Source organism: Petaurus breviceps, unplaced genomic scaffold (assembly GCF_028583685.1).
Source record: "Petaurus breviceps papuanus isolate PSGF00001 unplaced genomic scaffold, PetGlider_PUasm1.0 185, whole genome shotgun sequence".
In the NCBI taxonomy this organism is placed as follows: Eukaryota; Metazoa; Chordata; class Mammalia; order Diprotodontia; family Petauridae; genus Petaurus; species Petaurus breviceps.
In genome coordinates, this window is record NW_027185797.1 from 4,340,628 (window position 1) to 4,355,899 (window position 15,272).

Here is a 15,272-nt window from a genome sequence, read left to right on the forward strand (position 1 = left end):
ATTTTCTTTCTTTTTTAAGAAAATTTTTGTTACATTTTAAGTTTCAAATAATCTCCCTTCTTCTCTCCCCACCTGGCACTAGAGAAGGTCACCATTTGACACAGATTTATAAATATACATAAAACCATATACTTCTGTCTATCATTTCTTTCTCTGGAGGTGGATAGCATTTTCCTTCATAGGCCCTTTATAGATGATTTGAGTATTTATAATATGCTGAATAACTTGGTCATTTACAATTGTTCTTCAAACAAAATTGCTATTACTGTATGCAATGTTCTCTCAGCTCTGTTCACTTCACTTTTTACTATCTCATGCAAGCCTTTACAGGGTTTTCTAAAATTAACAAGCTCATTGTTTCTTATAGCACAGTAGTATTCCATCACTATCATGTATCACAATATGCTTAGCTGTTGTTGATGGGCCTGTGATAGTAATGGAATATAAAGATTCCCCTGTATTGGCTTGGTTTTCAAATTGATTGTGTTAAAACCCAGAGCTTGTTAATCCCACCTGTGGGATGGACTTGTTGATGAGAAAAGAGAGTCCTGAACTGGGAGGAGCTGGTGACGTAGATTTGGAGAGACACAGGAGAGAGGCAGAAGAACTTTTTGGAAGCAGCACTTGTGGAGGCAGAGAGAGACTGAGAGGATTGCTGAGGGCCACTTTGAATTGCCCTGGATTTTTGAGACCTGCCCCTGGAGCTGCCAAGGACTGAGGAGACATGGCTGTTTTGCTGGTACTTAGTCTGTCTGTTTTGATGTTGTTTTGCCAGATTTGTCCACTGGTGAAAGACAGTCCTGTTGTTGAAGAAGTCTTGGAACCTGGCTGTTGGTTCAGAGCTACTGAGACTGTCCTGCAGACAGAGAGTGAATACTGTCCACTGGTGAAGGACAGTGCTGTTGTTGCAGGGGTCTGGGAATCTTTCCGTTGGTTCAGAAGCCCTGAAGAAGGATTTTCTTGTTGTATGTTTACAGAAATCCTGGGAGAGGGTTTTGCTAATGTTTTCAGGGGTCCTAGGACTGTTCTGCAGACAGAGGATGAATTAATGAAGAGACTGGCAATGTATCTTGTGGCCTTGCTAAGCTTTGTCTCCCCAGGAACAAAGATTGCTGAGAACTTGCCTCCTGTCAAGATGAAGAAAAGACCTCCATTTGGGTATTAAGTGCTGTGCTTAAACTTGATGTAGTATTTAGAACAGGGACTTTGTAATTGATTGAATGATTGGAAGGTCCTGGGGTGGGGTAGTACTTGGAGATTATTTAATCACACTTAGTAAATGCTGTATTTTGAATGATGTCATGTTTTGACCTTCTCTGTTCTTGGTTGGTCACTGAATAAAATGGAGAGCACCTATGCTGGTATTTTGAACCTTGGGAAGTTGCCTTTGCTTGGCATGACTTTACAGGGCCTCCCCTCAATTTCTAGTTCTTTGCCATCACAAAGATCTGGGATCTTTGGTACTATGATGATTACATCAGCATAAGCAGCTAAAAACAAAACAAAACAATGAACATGACCTAAGGCTGCATTAAAAGAGGCATAGCTCCCAGAAATAAGGAGGCGATCTTCTACTGTAGTCTGACTAATCTCATCCCATTTGGGGTACTGTTTTCAGTTCTGGGCACCAGAGTTTAAGAAGGACATTGATCAGTTGGACAGGATCCAGAGGAAGCCAACCACGCTGGTGAAGGATCCTGAGCTCAGCCTATATGAGGACTGGCTGAAGGAAATGGGAATGTTTAAGACTGGAGAAGACATAACCTAGGGAAGAAGCTGCTATCTTCAAGCATCTGAAATAATGCCATGTGGAGGAAGGACCAGGCTTCACCTGACACTCCTGACTCCAGGTATTTTTCCTGGTTGTCCCCCGTGCCTCTTCTCTCTCTTCACCACTGCCTCCTGGCTTCCCTGGCTTCTTTCAAGGCCCAGAAAGAATTCTATCTCTACAGGAATTCACCTTGATTCTAAGTTCTCCTCTCTGTTGATTATTGCCACTTTATCCCACGCATAGCTTGTTTGTATGTAACTGTTATTCTCACATTCGACTATAAACTCCTTGAGAAAAGGGTATGTTCTTTGCCTTTCTTCAGATCCCCAGGGCTCACTTAGCTCAGTGCTTGTGGGAGCTTAACAAATGTTTATTGACTGACTGACTGACTGACTGACTGCAGAAGGTGGAACTAAGCTCAATGAGTAGAGGCCACTAAGAGGCAGAATTCACATGGCCTAAGTATCATGGGTGGTTGGTGAGCCTGTACAACAGCTCCGCCGGCACAGAACCCAGTGGAAGTGGATGACACAGAAAGGACAGACCCTAGCCTCAAATTTGGAGTCTTTGCTGACATTCTGTGACTCATTCCTGTCTGCTAGCCATGTGGTAAAGAGATGGACTGGTGACTGGCTGTGTAGCTAGAATGGGGGTATATTCAAAGGGCACTAAGTAGACAAAGTGAGGAGATCCTCTCACTGGCCTGGCTATGTTCAAGGACTGAGCCCTCTGTGGGGAAGAGCCATGGGGCCCATAAGCACATGTCCCTGCTGTTGCCTCTCTCTCTTTTAGGTCCATTTTTTCCTGCTTTTAGGTTAAAGGGACGGGAGATGGACTTTTTCATTTCATTTTGCAGATGAGGAAACTGAGGCAAAGGGGATTAATTGACTTGCCCAAGGTCACACAGCTAGTAAGTGTCTGAGGACAGATTTGAACCTTGGGAGCTTTGAAAGGTCAGGAGAGTGAATCACTAGAAGTTGGGGAACTAGAGTCTATGCTGGGATTTTCCCAAAGCTAGACAGAGGAGCAAAGTACTAAGCAACCTACTGTGACTCAGCCTGAGTCCCAGATGAGATGCAGTGTCCTCACCCAATAGCTATACCACATTTCAAAGTGAACTTGGGGCTCAAATCCTATGTAAAAACTAAATTAAGACTAGGACCCCTCTCCCCAGAGACAGGGGAGGCATAGAAGATTATGCCCCCAGAGATTGGGAGGAAATATCTGTAACTTCTGTTCTGGCTATGTCTTAGCAATAAGCAACCTTTTGTAAAAGCTGGTTGGCATGAATTGGTAAAAACTGGACTGGGCACTAGTCACTGGTGTTTAACAATGAAGAGAACACACTAGAATGGGAGTGTGAGCTGATAGCATTAAGAAAAAATACCCTTAGCCCCTCAGGCAGACAGACCCCTACCTGCAGCAAGCTTCACCCTAGAAGAGTAACTTCATTGTTTTTCCACATAAGGTGGGGGGAGGGGGGTTCTTCTTAACAATTATAGCCAACAAGAAATAAAATAGGCAACTTGGAAAGGGGAGGAATAGGTTGCTCCAGTCCTAGGCTAGAGGAGTACTTGTAATAGGCATTCTTGGTCTGGTACAGATTGGATTAGATGGATACTGGGGTGGGTCCCTTCTCATTTTGAGATTCTCATTGCTGCCTGGGGTGGTACCAACACTAAGAAACCTCAGATCTGACATTTCTAATCTGTCACAGCCTCTGAAAGGAGATAACTGATCTTCTGGGAAGTTTATGTAAAATAAGGGGGAGAAGGGTCTTAATAAAGTGTATGCTCTTAATGTGGGGACCTTGTGGTAGCTCTTTTGGCTAGTCAAAGGCCTTTTTGGTGGGGAGGGGTCATATCTGGATTATTGTAGAAACACAGAATTCTAAAGTTATTCTTTTCTCACCTCACTTCATAGCTCAGCACAAATGTTACCTCTTACAAGTGTTGCCTCTTCTGATTGTGCCAATTACTAGTGCCCCCTCCCCAGAAATCATTTTGTTATCTGTTTTGTGTTTACTTATATGTTCACATTTTGTCTTTCCCATAGATGGTAAAGTCTTTCTTCTTTTTTTAACTGTTGCAACAGAGTGCCTAACACACAGTAGGTACTTAATAACTGACGACTGTTGGGGCTGCCATAGTCTAATTTATTTTACAGATGAGAAAATTAAAACCTCCTGTGATTCATTAATTTCCCAATTAATTCATTAATATCCCAAACAGATAATTGATGGCAGAGTCAGACCTAAAACCCATACTCCCAACATGCCAGTTCCGTCCTTTTTCTTCTATAATCATGAAAGTCATAGAATTTCAAAACTGGAATGGACCACAGATATTATCTAGTCCAATGGCTCCTGAAGAATTCCCTCTACAAACCACTCACTCTGGGTCATCTAGTCTCCATGAAGACCTCCAGCAATGGAGAACTCCCTACCTCACTCACTACTGCACCATGCGTCTTCTCAGTGGTATTTCAGGGAGTTCTGGATTCATTCAGATATCCAGATTATCAGCTATCAGGTAAGTGAGGTGCTACAGTAAGTAGAATTTTCAATGCTTTCTTGTTCTTGTCAATAATAGTGAAAGCCAGCATTCATACAGCACTTTAAGAGTTGTGAAAACACTGTAGTTTCTCTCATTGTATCCTCACAACAATCTTGTGATATAGTCCCCATCTTTTATTATTGATAACAAAATTAATAATAATAATAGCTAGCACTTATAAAGTGCTCTAAGGTTTTCAAGGTGCTTTACAAATATTAACTCATGTGAGCTTTACAACCACCTTGGGAGGTAGATGTATGATTAGCCCCATCTTACAGATCAGGAAACTAAGGCAAACAGAAGTTAAATGACTTGCCCAAGGTAACATAGATAATTAGTGTCTGAGAGAAGATTTGAATTCAGGCCTTCCCATCTCCAACTCCAGCACTCTATCCAATACTTTCCTTATCAGTGATAAATATTTTCTAATAGTTGCTTTACATAAATTATTTTATTTTAGCAACAAAGATTACAAGCTACTTAAATGGAGGAACCATGTCTACTACTTCCTTGGTGTCCTTTAAAAACCTGCTGCACAATGTGAACCATCCTGAGGGCACTGAATGACCAGAAGACCAGGATTATGGTAATAACTCTCCAAGTGCTTTCATCATAACAATCTTATGAGGAGGAAAGGGCAACTATTATCATCCACATTTTACAGATAAAGGAAATGCTTTCTCAAAAACATCAGCTACAAGTTCCATGTGCTCTCCACTCCTCCATGGTACCTCTCTAGAAGGCAGTGAAATCTTTTAAAGTGAAACCTCCTTATACCCTTTCCCTCTATACTTGCTCACAGAAGAGGCTCTGAAATTCAGACTCCTGGGGAAATTTCACTGTTAACAAGATCATGGGTGTACATGCACCACAGATCAACTATAGTCACAAAGCAGTTAAAGGCTCATTCCAGACACTGATATCACACAACCAGTAAGGTAAAAAATATAGAGTCAAACAATGAATCAATCAATCACTTGGACTACAAATTTGCAAAAACAAACAAAAACAAACAAACTACAAAGCAAAAAACTGACTGTTTACTCTGCCACCTTGTGGAAGACAAAGCTTTAGAAAGTCAGGTCCATAGAGACACTTGACTTCCCTTTGTGTTTTTAAGACTAAATCTACAACCATTAGGGTTTGGGCAAACACTAATATTTTGGGAAGCCGAGTAACTGGGTGTTTCACAAGACTGATCATATGCCCATATCCACTGGAAGTTCTATTTATAAAAAGAAGAACTTTTTTTGCCATCTATCTAAACTAAAAAAAAAAATAATAACACCTCCCTCTTAGGCAGGAAACAGCATTTCCTACTTGGGAGTATACTAACTATACATAATTTATTTTCACGTTGACTTGGCCAGAAGAACAGAAGTTCCCCTCACAGGAACTCTACGGTAAGTCACCTTTCAATTCTTCTACTTAATTACCAATGCTGCTCAGTGAAAATCAGAATAACTCTAGGGTGGGGAATGTGTTTGACAATATGTCAAGATGGTGACAATATTATTTTTTTTAAATTATCATCATCAAGATAGGGAAAATAGAGAATTTGGAATCCATTCCAGTCTGTGATCACAGTAGAGCCTGAGGAAAATTGTGATGAATGATAAGTGCTCTAAAACTCTATGCTAACTGGGAAAAAGGAAACCAGTCAGATGACAAATTTCAAATTTAATCTCTCATCAAAGAGAAGAGACTTTGCTGAAACCTTGTTAAGAGATTCTGTTATGTGAGGGAGGACTTTAAACTGACCTCCCCAGTTCCTGCAGATGTGTCTCAGTGACAGGGTTCTGTTTCTCCAAAGAAAGGGAAATCATAACAAAATCAAAACTGATAGCAAGTTACCCACAAGCTTCAGTCTCACTAATAGATCCTCGGTCAAATGTAGGCTAGGGTCAACTGCAAATGGGAGATGGTGTGACCCACCAGAAAGAGCACTGGCCCTGGAACCAGGATACATGGGTTCAAATTCTGCTTTGGATATCTACTGCTGGGTTGGCTTTGGGAAAGTCATTTAGTCCTCAGTTTCCTTACCTGTAGGATGAGAGGGTTGGACAAAGTGCCCCAGGGGTCTCTTCTAGCCCTATATCTAGGACCCTAGGAGTCTATGTCAATAGAAAGAGCAATGGCTCTTAAAAGATCTGGATTCAAATCCCACCTTACTTGTGTCACCTTGGACAAGTCATTTAATTTTTCTGAGACTTGGACTCCTTAGTTGTAAAATAGATAAGATGGCCCTGATGTTCTTTCCAGCTCTAGAATCTCCTATGATCCAAATCCCAGTTCTGATACCAGACGACCTTGGGAAAATCATTCCATCTCCATGGGCCTTGGTTTCCTCCTCTTCTATAGGAAGAGCAAGCCTCTAAAGTCCTTTCTAGCTCCACGACCCACCAGTCTATGAAGAGCCATGCCTCATCCTGCGTGGCACACGTTCCTTTCAGTGGCCTCATCTGGATAAAGAGAGGGGTCCACCCTCCTCAGGGAGGACTGGAGAGAGTCTAGGAATATGCTGCTCCCCAGATTGTATGTAGGCTGAGGTCAGACTTCTGGTTAAAGAGGATGTGAAATATCTATTGGAATCCTAAGAAGTGTGTTGACTATGCATGGCCTGCAGTATGCTTTCCACTTCACCATGATATGCATGAGGGATGATCCCTAAATATGGAACAAAGTGGAAAAGAATGAGAGACCATCAAAACTGGTAAATTTGGGGGGAACTTTAGTCATTGCCTTGAAGAGAAGGGCTGGAATATGTGGGTGCCATGTCCTGGATTATGTAAACTGACTGTGTTAAGAAAACTCACTGGAAGAATGTGCTTCTCTCCCCTTCATTTAAACTGTAGCCAGTCCAATTTGAGTCTCCAGTCCTCCTATCCACAACACATTACTGAAATGAGTGTTCTAAGATGATATGTGCATGGGAAGTGTGTGTGGGGGTGTCTCAACCTTAAACTGTTGAAGTTTCACTCCCAATTACTATGGAAACCTCAGCAGATTTCTATTGGTTGGAACATTGTGCTCATCCTTCTTCCCAACAGGGCAGAATTCTTTGCTTTGTGAAAATAACAGGCAAACTCTCACCAGATCTTGAAATGTCAGAAGTTGGAAAAAAGTCTAGGAGTCAATTAGTCTAACCCTTTTGTTTTTCAGATTAGGAAACTGAGGCCTAGAAAAGTGAAACAATTTGGCCATGGCCACATTGGCTAGCAAGTAGTGGGATATGAGTCCTCTGGGTCTATTTCCCTGTAAATACTCAATGATTTGCCATTCGTTTATTCACTCATTCTTTTAGCAAATAGTTATTAAGCACATAACAATGTGGAGCTGGGGGTACAAAGAGAGTTCCTTGCCTTAAGGACCTGGCATTCTATTTGAGGGAAGCAATATATACAGAGTTATGTAAATATCTATGTGTAAACATACACAAAGAAAAGTTAATGCATGGGTATGTGTCTGTGTATATATCTTAACTGTAATTTTAGTATTTAGGGTAGTTTGTATTTAAGGGGACATATTAAGTAAACTTTCTGTTTTTAAAAGGAGCATCTCTTCTTTTATTCATAGGACAAAGCAAGATGGACATTGAGACAACCTCACCATTCTACTACCCAGAGTTTGAAGAACCCTGCCAGAAACTTGATGTGAAGCACATGGCATCACAGCTCCTCCCCCCACTATACTCCCTGGTGTTCATTTTTGGCTTTGTGGGCAATGCTCTAGTTTTTCTGGTCTTGATAAGATGCAAAAAGCTGAAAAGCATGACTGACATCTATCTGCTCAATCTGGCCATCTCTGATTTGCTTTTCATTGTCACCCTCCCCTTCTGGGCTCACTATGCTGCAGACCAGTGGATCTTTGGAGATGGCCTGTGTAAGGTGCTGACGGGATTCTATCACATGGGTTTCTTTGGAGGAGTCTTCTTCATCATCCTCTTGACCATCGATCGGTACCTGGCCATTGTCCATGCTGTGTTTGCTCTGAAAGCTAGGACCGTCACATTTGGAATTTTGACAAGTGTCATCACCTGGGTGGTGGCTGGCTTTGCCTCTCTCCCAGAAATAATTTTTACCAAATCTCAAAAGGAAGGCATGCAACACACCTGCAGCCCTCATTTCCCTTTAGAGCAATTTTCTGCCTGGAAGAACTTCCAAACTTTAAAGATGAATCTTTTGGGGTTAGTGCTACCCCTCTTTGTTATGGTCATCTGCTACTCAGGAATCATAAAAACATTGCTAAGGTGTCGGAATGAGAAGAAGAAACATAAGGCAGTGAGGTTAATCTTTGCGATTATGATCGTTTACTTTCTCTTCTGGGCCCCTTATAACATCATGCTTCTCTTGAATACATTCCAAGCTTTCTTTGGTCTAAACAATTGTGACAGTTCCAAGAGACTGGACCGAGCCGTGCAAATAACAGAAACACTTGGAATGACTCACTGCTGTATCAACCCAGTGATTTATGCCTTTGTTGGGGAAAAGTTTAGGAGATACCTCTCTACTTTCTTCCACAAATACATTGTCCGGCATTTCTGCAAACAGTGCCCCATTTTCCATGGGGAGACAATTGACCGAGTGAGCTCAGTATATACCCGATCTACTGGGGAGCAGGACATTTCTACTGGTCTATAAAGAGGATTTATTACTGTGTGCATAGGCTTTTTAAAAGTTAAAGGAGTAATTGCATAAAAGTTTTTTAAAATGAATTCTTGTTTTAAAAAATTAGATCTCACAGTCAGATTCTTTTAAAAACAATTTACAGTCATAGTGTTTGAAATGATTCATTCACTCACTACTTCTACAATCTTTTATTAAGCACCCATTGTATGGTCTGTACTAGACATTTTCAAATCCATAAAATCAAACTCCCAACAAAGCTCAGTGAAACTTGGTGGAGCATGATCTCTGAGTTTTGTGTTGTGTCACCTAAAAATCAAACTATCATTAGTACTGACTGTCCTTTTCGCCCTTAACTCCATGAAGGATATGAGGAATTATGAGACATAGTTCTTATCCTCAAGGACTTTACTATCTAGTTGAGAAAACAAGGTATAAGAATAAGAAATATTAATTACTCTTCAGTATAACTATACAAGAGAAGGAACGAAGCAGGCAGAACATAATTGATTGTCCAAAGAAGGATCTAGCCCAGGGGTTCTGGACTTTTCTTATGTCATTGATCCCTTTCGCAGTATCTGTTGAAGCTCAAAGATCCCTTCTCATAATAGTCTTTAAAAGCATAGAAAAAAATGTATAGTATTACAAAGGACATTTCATCAAAATATTTAAAAATAAGTTCACAGACTCCTAAAATCTGTCCATGGACCCCTTGGAGTCAGAACCCCTGGGACAGAACCCAGGTTAAGAACCCTAACCCAGGCTTTGAATGCTAGAGAAGACTATGATTCAAGAACAAACTGGAGTGATCCAGGGAGATTCACAGAGAAGAGATTCCAACTTTGCCTTGAAAGAAAATTGGCAGAAAGAAAGACACAGACAAACCTAAAGTGGTAGATGTGCTTTATTGGTTAATTGTGAGAATATTTATCAATTAGTATCTATACATACGTGTGTAGTGTATTTTGATGAAATGATGAAGATTGGATACTTGGAAAATGACCACATTTAGATATAATATTTTTGTGCTTAAACTGTACAATGATAAATCCAGGAAAATGTCCCCCCCTTTTTTACAGCTGTTTTTTTATTGTAAAGATTTTTAATAATGTAAAAGTGAGTATTACAAATGTTCAATAAAAATCATGTCTTAAAAAAAAGAAATAATTGGCTAGGTGGATAGACAAATATACTAAATAGGAAAAGTACATGAACAAAAAGTGTAAAGGCATGAAAGCGATGTGTTTAGAGTAGCAAGGACAGTATGGCCAAAGGGTAAACAGATAAGGTCCTAATAAACTAACACCCTCCCTTAGATGCTCATAGGTTCTGATCTCACCTGTATTGCTCCTGTCTCCATCATGCCAGCTCCATGCATCTTGATTTCCTCATACTTCTTCTTGGTCGCCTAAAACCACTGCTCACTGAACCATTTCCTTTGCTTCCCATCTCTTTTAACCTTCTAGCACAACCAAAACCACTCTGTGGTGGAGGCAGGCCACAGAGATCATAGGAACTTTCCAAAGTGGAATACTTCAGCATAGACAGAAGAGAAAAAACTCAGTCATGGGGGAAAAAAGAAAAAGGAGTGAGTTTCAGAGCAAGAGAATCCAGACTGGAAAGGACCCTAGAGATCAATTAATTGATCTAACCTTCTCAGGTTACACAAGAGGGAAAAACTTTGGGTCAAAGAGATTAAATAAGTTACCCCAAATCACATGGCTATTAAGAGACAGAACCAGGACTCAGAGCTACACCTTTTGGTCCTGAATCTACAATTCATTCTACTATTGCAGACTGGGATGAAAAGGAACAAAGAAGGAATTGTCAGCATATTGTTCCATCAAATGAAGCTTTCTATGGTGATTTAAAGTGAAACATCAGTCTCAAAAGATTCAGGAGAGTTGTCTTATGACAACATATATTTCCATTGGAGAATGCCAATAGGAGGATTGAGTATTCAGAGTTTAGGTTACTATATAATCAGAATGAAGTAGAGGTGATGCCAGGAAATTCAAGTTAGAAAGAGAATAGGTACTGAGAACAGAAGACAGAGATCTGTGAAAGGAAAAAAGAGAGAAAGGAAGGAAGGAAGGAAAGAAGAAAGAAAGAAAGAAAGAAAGAAAGAAAGAAAGAAAGAAAGAAAGAAAGAAAGAAAGAAAAGAAGGAAGGAAGGAAGGAAGGAAGGAAGGAAGGAAGGAAGGAAGGAAGGAAGGAAGGAAGGAAGGAAGGAAGGAAGGAAGGAAGGAAGGAAGGAAGAAAGAAAGAAAGAAAGAAAGAAAGAAAGAAAGAAAGAAAGAAAGAAAGAAAGAAAGAAAGAAAGATGCAGTTATGGAAATAGGGAGTAGGTGTTAAGGAAAAGAGGAAAAGAGAAAAGTCTGAAATAATTTTAGATTGTCTTTTGTCTCAAGGTTTTTCTTTCTGGTTTTCCTTGTGCCTAAGATCTAATTTCTTTCAAGACCAGGTGAACTAATTTTTACATATTTAAAACAAACATTTCATCCTCAACTGTACTGTGGTTTGAAAATTAATTTACTCCCCAATTGCATTAGAAAAACAATTATCTTTTCAAAATATTCTTAGATAGAAATAAATACAATTGATAGGAAAAAATGGTGACCCAAGGCTTTTATTTTTCTATTATGTCAAATAAGTGAGGAGTAGCCCTGGCTCACACATCTGTCTGATAAAGTTCATGCTTCACTTCTCCAGAAGTGCAGTTGAACAGTCTAATACTGACATGCTCCTATAGATGGATGTTCCATGAAAAATCCTGAGAGTAGTCACTATGCTTTCTCTGTCTGTCAAGGTTCCTTTTGCCCATGTTCTCAGTGCTGTGCTGGGTGTATTTGACTGGTTTTCCTGCTTACTGACAGGATCTGGCATAACATAATCTGTGATCTGTTACAGTAGCAAGCAATGAAGAGCACTGGTTTTCAATTCTTTTCTTCTAATTTGTCTATAATGAATAGTTAGTTATAAGCATTAAGCAAAAGGCTTTACCATGCCATATATGGTGCCATAATTAAGGGTATAGAAAGTTCTTTAAGAAACATTCTTCAAGATCCATATAAATTTTCAGGGCAAATTTTTAATGGAAGATTTACATCAGGCAATTATGGCATAAAACAATAAGACATTTAAAGGGAATCAATTCACTACCTTCGACAAAAGTGCCTCTAAACACACATAACAAATTTTCTATCCAGAATTAACTGCCACCACCAGCCAGATAGCCTATTGGATATAGCAATGGGTCTAGAGAAAGACCTGAATTCAAATCCAGACTCAAACACTTATTAGCTGTGTGACCCTAAGCAAGTCACTTAACCTCTATCTGCCTTGGCTTCATCAACTAAAACGTAGGGATAATAGCATCTACCTCCCAGGGTTGTGATGAGGACCAAAATATTTAATAAATATTTAACAAAAACAGTGAGTACAATGTCTGGCACAATGTCTGATGCTTAACAAACCTTCAATGAAATCCACAGTCACTAAAATGGGATGGGTTTAGTAATTCATATAGGGAAAATCCAAGTGGATGAAGAATCCGCACTGTCCAGGAGTAGTATGGGCAAGCCCTCGAGTTGGTCCATCAGCACTTTGGGGCTGCCCTCGGTGGCCCGCAGCGGCCCACGGGGGCCGCACGGGGGCGCAGCCCGCAGCATGGAGGACGTACAAGGAGGAGGAGGCGCTGCTGGAGGGGACGCTGCCAAAGCCGCCGCCACTTCCTCTGCGTGTCTGAGCCAGCTTTGCCCGGGCTCTCCGCGCCCTGTCCGGGCCCCCATCCGAGCCGCCACGGGCCGGCAGGACGTGCAGCTGACAAGGAGCCGCTAAGGGGCTTGTCTTCGGGATCGCGATGGAAATCTGCTTCGATACCAAACTCTGAGCAAAGTCTCCTGGCGCGGCGGGAAGACGCTGATGGCTACTTTATCCTCTCGGTTTATCTGACCACTTGGCCAGTGAAGTGGAGACACGTGCTTCGGGTCAGTTATAGGACTTCAAAAGGCTTTGACAGACTTTTGGTCTGGAACAAACCTGCTGTCTAGGTTCTTCACTACCTCAGCACATCTGGAGCCAGCTGTGAGAGCAGAATTACTGGTGTGTACGCCACAGAAGCATCGATGCTAGTGGTGAACAGCTAGGAGGAAGAAGTGTAGCGTTTACTGTTACTCTGTAGCAGAATCGAAGACGATGGAGGGTGACTGCGTCAGCTACCTGCCTGTTCCACAGGAATTGATAGAATGAATGCTGGACTCTTGACCTTTACAGGGAAATCTTCCTCCAATTAGAAGAAGGTGCTTGACAGCCTTGAATGAAGACGAAGAGGGTGGTGTGAGCTGGAAAGCAGGATCTGAACCCTTTCGATTTGGGGGCCCTTCAACAAGAATTCTGCTTCAGTAAAGGTGCTTGCACCTAATACTTCAAAAACCTCTTTCCCAGATGACCATTAAGCAGCCCTGTAGTGGCAGTCATTTAGCTGGATGCCATACAGTGTCAAAAACCATACCTGACCCTGGCATTTCAACGTCTGTCACAGACATCCTGTGGAACCAGAAGTGCGGAAAATGGTGAAACGCATACATGCCCAGGGAAGGCTTCTATACCAGAAAAAAAAACCTCTTCTCCCTGGAGAGATCAGACTAGAGTGGGCTCCTCTGTTTTCAGCTTCTCAGCTCTCCTCTCCAGGAACGACTAAAACAATCACAGGGACCTCCTCTGATCATGTAGAATTGCTGTCATTCAGCTTGCCTCCTCAGTAGCTGAGGAAGGCGTGGGAAGAAGGGAGAGAATTTGGAACTCAAATTTTAAAAAGAAAAGAATGTTAAAAAGAATGAACTAGCCCCGTATTTCACAGTTGATCATTATTATAACATTGCTGTAACACATAATTGTGCACAATGATCTCTCAGTTCTCATGGTCACTTTGCAACAGTTTATACAGATCTTGCCATGTTTTTTTTTTTTTCCTGAAACCATTCTCCTCCTCATTTCTTATGTCACAAATAGTATTCCATCCTAATCATATGTCATAACTTGTTCAGCCATTCCCCAACTGATGAACACCCCCTCAATTCCCAATTCTTTGCTACCACAAAAAAACTACTATAAATAATTTATACATATATTTTCCCCTTTCCTTTAATCTCTCTGGGATACAGGCCTAGTAGTGGTATTGCTGAGCAAAAGGTATGTAGAGTTTTATAGCCCTTTGGGCATAGTTCCAAATTGATCTGCAGAATAATTGGACCAGTTTATTAATCTAGCTTATTAGTTTACCTAGTTTCCCCCATCCTCTCCAGCTTTTGTCATTTCTGATAGGTAAGAGGTAGCACTTCAAAGTTGTTTTATTCTGCATTTCTCTAATCAGCAGTGATTTAGAACACTTTTCATATGACTGCAGATAGGTTTGATTCCTTTTTCTGAACACTGCTAGCTCATATCTTTTGACCATTTGTCATTTGAAGAACAGAACTTATTTTTATAAATTTGACTCAGTTCTCTATATATTTGAGAAGTGAGGCCTTTATCAGAGAAATCTGCTGTATAAGTGTTTTGTTACTTCATTCTCTATGGTAACTTTTAGCAAAATGTAGTCTCCCTGATTATTTCTTTTAAATAGTTCTCTTTTTGCTTTTGTTTTGTCTGAGAGATCATGATTGTTTCCCCTGCCTTTTTATTTCAGTTGAAACTCAATAGATTCTCTTCCAGCCCTGCCTCAAAAACATTTTTTAAAAATGTTTAAAATGTTTTACATGTAACTGGAAAAAAATAAAATATGTTTTAAAAATTATGCTTATACCACCTGCTTCATCCAATAGTTGTAAGGAAAAATATGTGCTGGCACATACTTGCTTAATAAATGCTTGTTTATTGAATTTGTTGCCCTCTCACTCACTAGCTATGACTTCATAGAATCACAGATTCTTAAAAGTCTTCTAGTTCAACCTTTTATAGTATTTCTGACGTGATCATTGCGTCAGTATTTAAATACTGCCAATGATAGGGAACTCACTATTTTACAAGGCAGCCCATTTGATCCTTGGACACACAGAGCTCACTTCTTCACAAGGCAGTCCATTTCATTTTTATTTTTTTTTTTTAAGCAATCGGGGTTAAGTAACTTGCTCAAGGTTACACCGCCAGTTATTTCTGGGTGTGGTGCTGAGTGTCTGAGCCCAGGATTCGATCTCCAGGTCGTCCCAACACTGGAGCCGGTACTCTTACTCGCTGAGCCACCTGGCCGCCCCTAAGCAATTGGGGTTAAGTAACTTGCTCAAGGTTACACGGCCAGGTGTTACTGGGTGGGTGCTAAGT

The 15,272-nt window shown here is 40.7% G+C and overlaps 1 protein-coding gene and 1 pseudogene across 3 annotated transcripts; both read left to right on the plus strand.

The window, feature by feature from the left end:
• Positions 1-1,007: 1,007 nt before the first annotated feature.
• On the plus strand, positions 1,008-11,564 carry LOC138161614 (C-C chemokine receptor type 5-like). Of its 3 annotated transcripts, XM_069088361.1 has the most exons (6): positions 1,008-1,158; positions 1,619-1,850; positions 4,003-4,302; positions 4,787-4,912; positions 5,697-5,729; positions 7,903-11,564. In XM_069088361.1, the coding sequence occupies exon 6, from the start codon at positions 7,914-7,916 to the stop codon at positions 8,964-8,966; it is 1,053 nt and encodes a 350-aa protein (XP_068944462.1). In that variant the 5' UTR covers positions 1,008-1,158; positions 1,619-1,850; positions 4,003-4,302; positions 4,787-4,912; positions 5,697-5,729; positions 7,903-7,913; the 3' UTR covers positions 8,967-11,564. The 3 variants fall into 3 exon arrangements, with proteins under 3 accessions (XP_068944462.1, XP_068944461.1, XP_068944460.1); XM_069088360.1 differs by lacking the exon at positions 1,008-1,158 and having other exon boundaries at positions 1,564-1,850; XM_069088359.1 differs by lacking the exons at positions 1,008-1,158; positions 1,619-1,850; positions 4,003-4,302; positions 4,787-4,912 and having other exon boundaries at positions 5,419-5,729.
• Positions 11,565-12,347: 783 nt separating this feature from the next.
• On the plus strand, positions 12,348-14,833 carry LOC138161563 (BTB/POZ domain-containing protein KCTD18-like; annotated as a pseudogene).
• Positions 14,834-15,272: the final 439 nt, after the last annotated feature.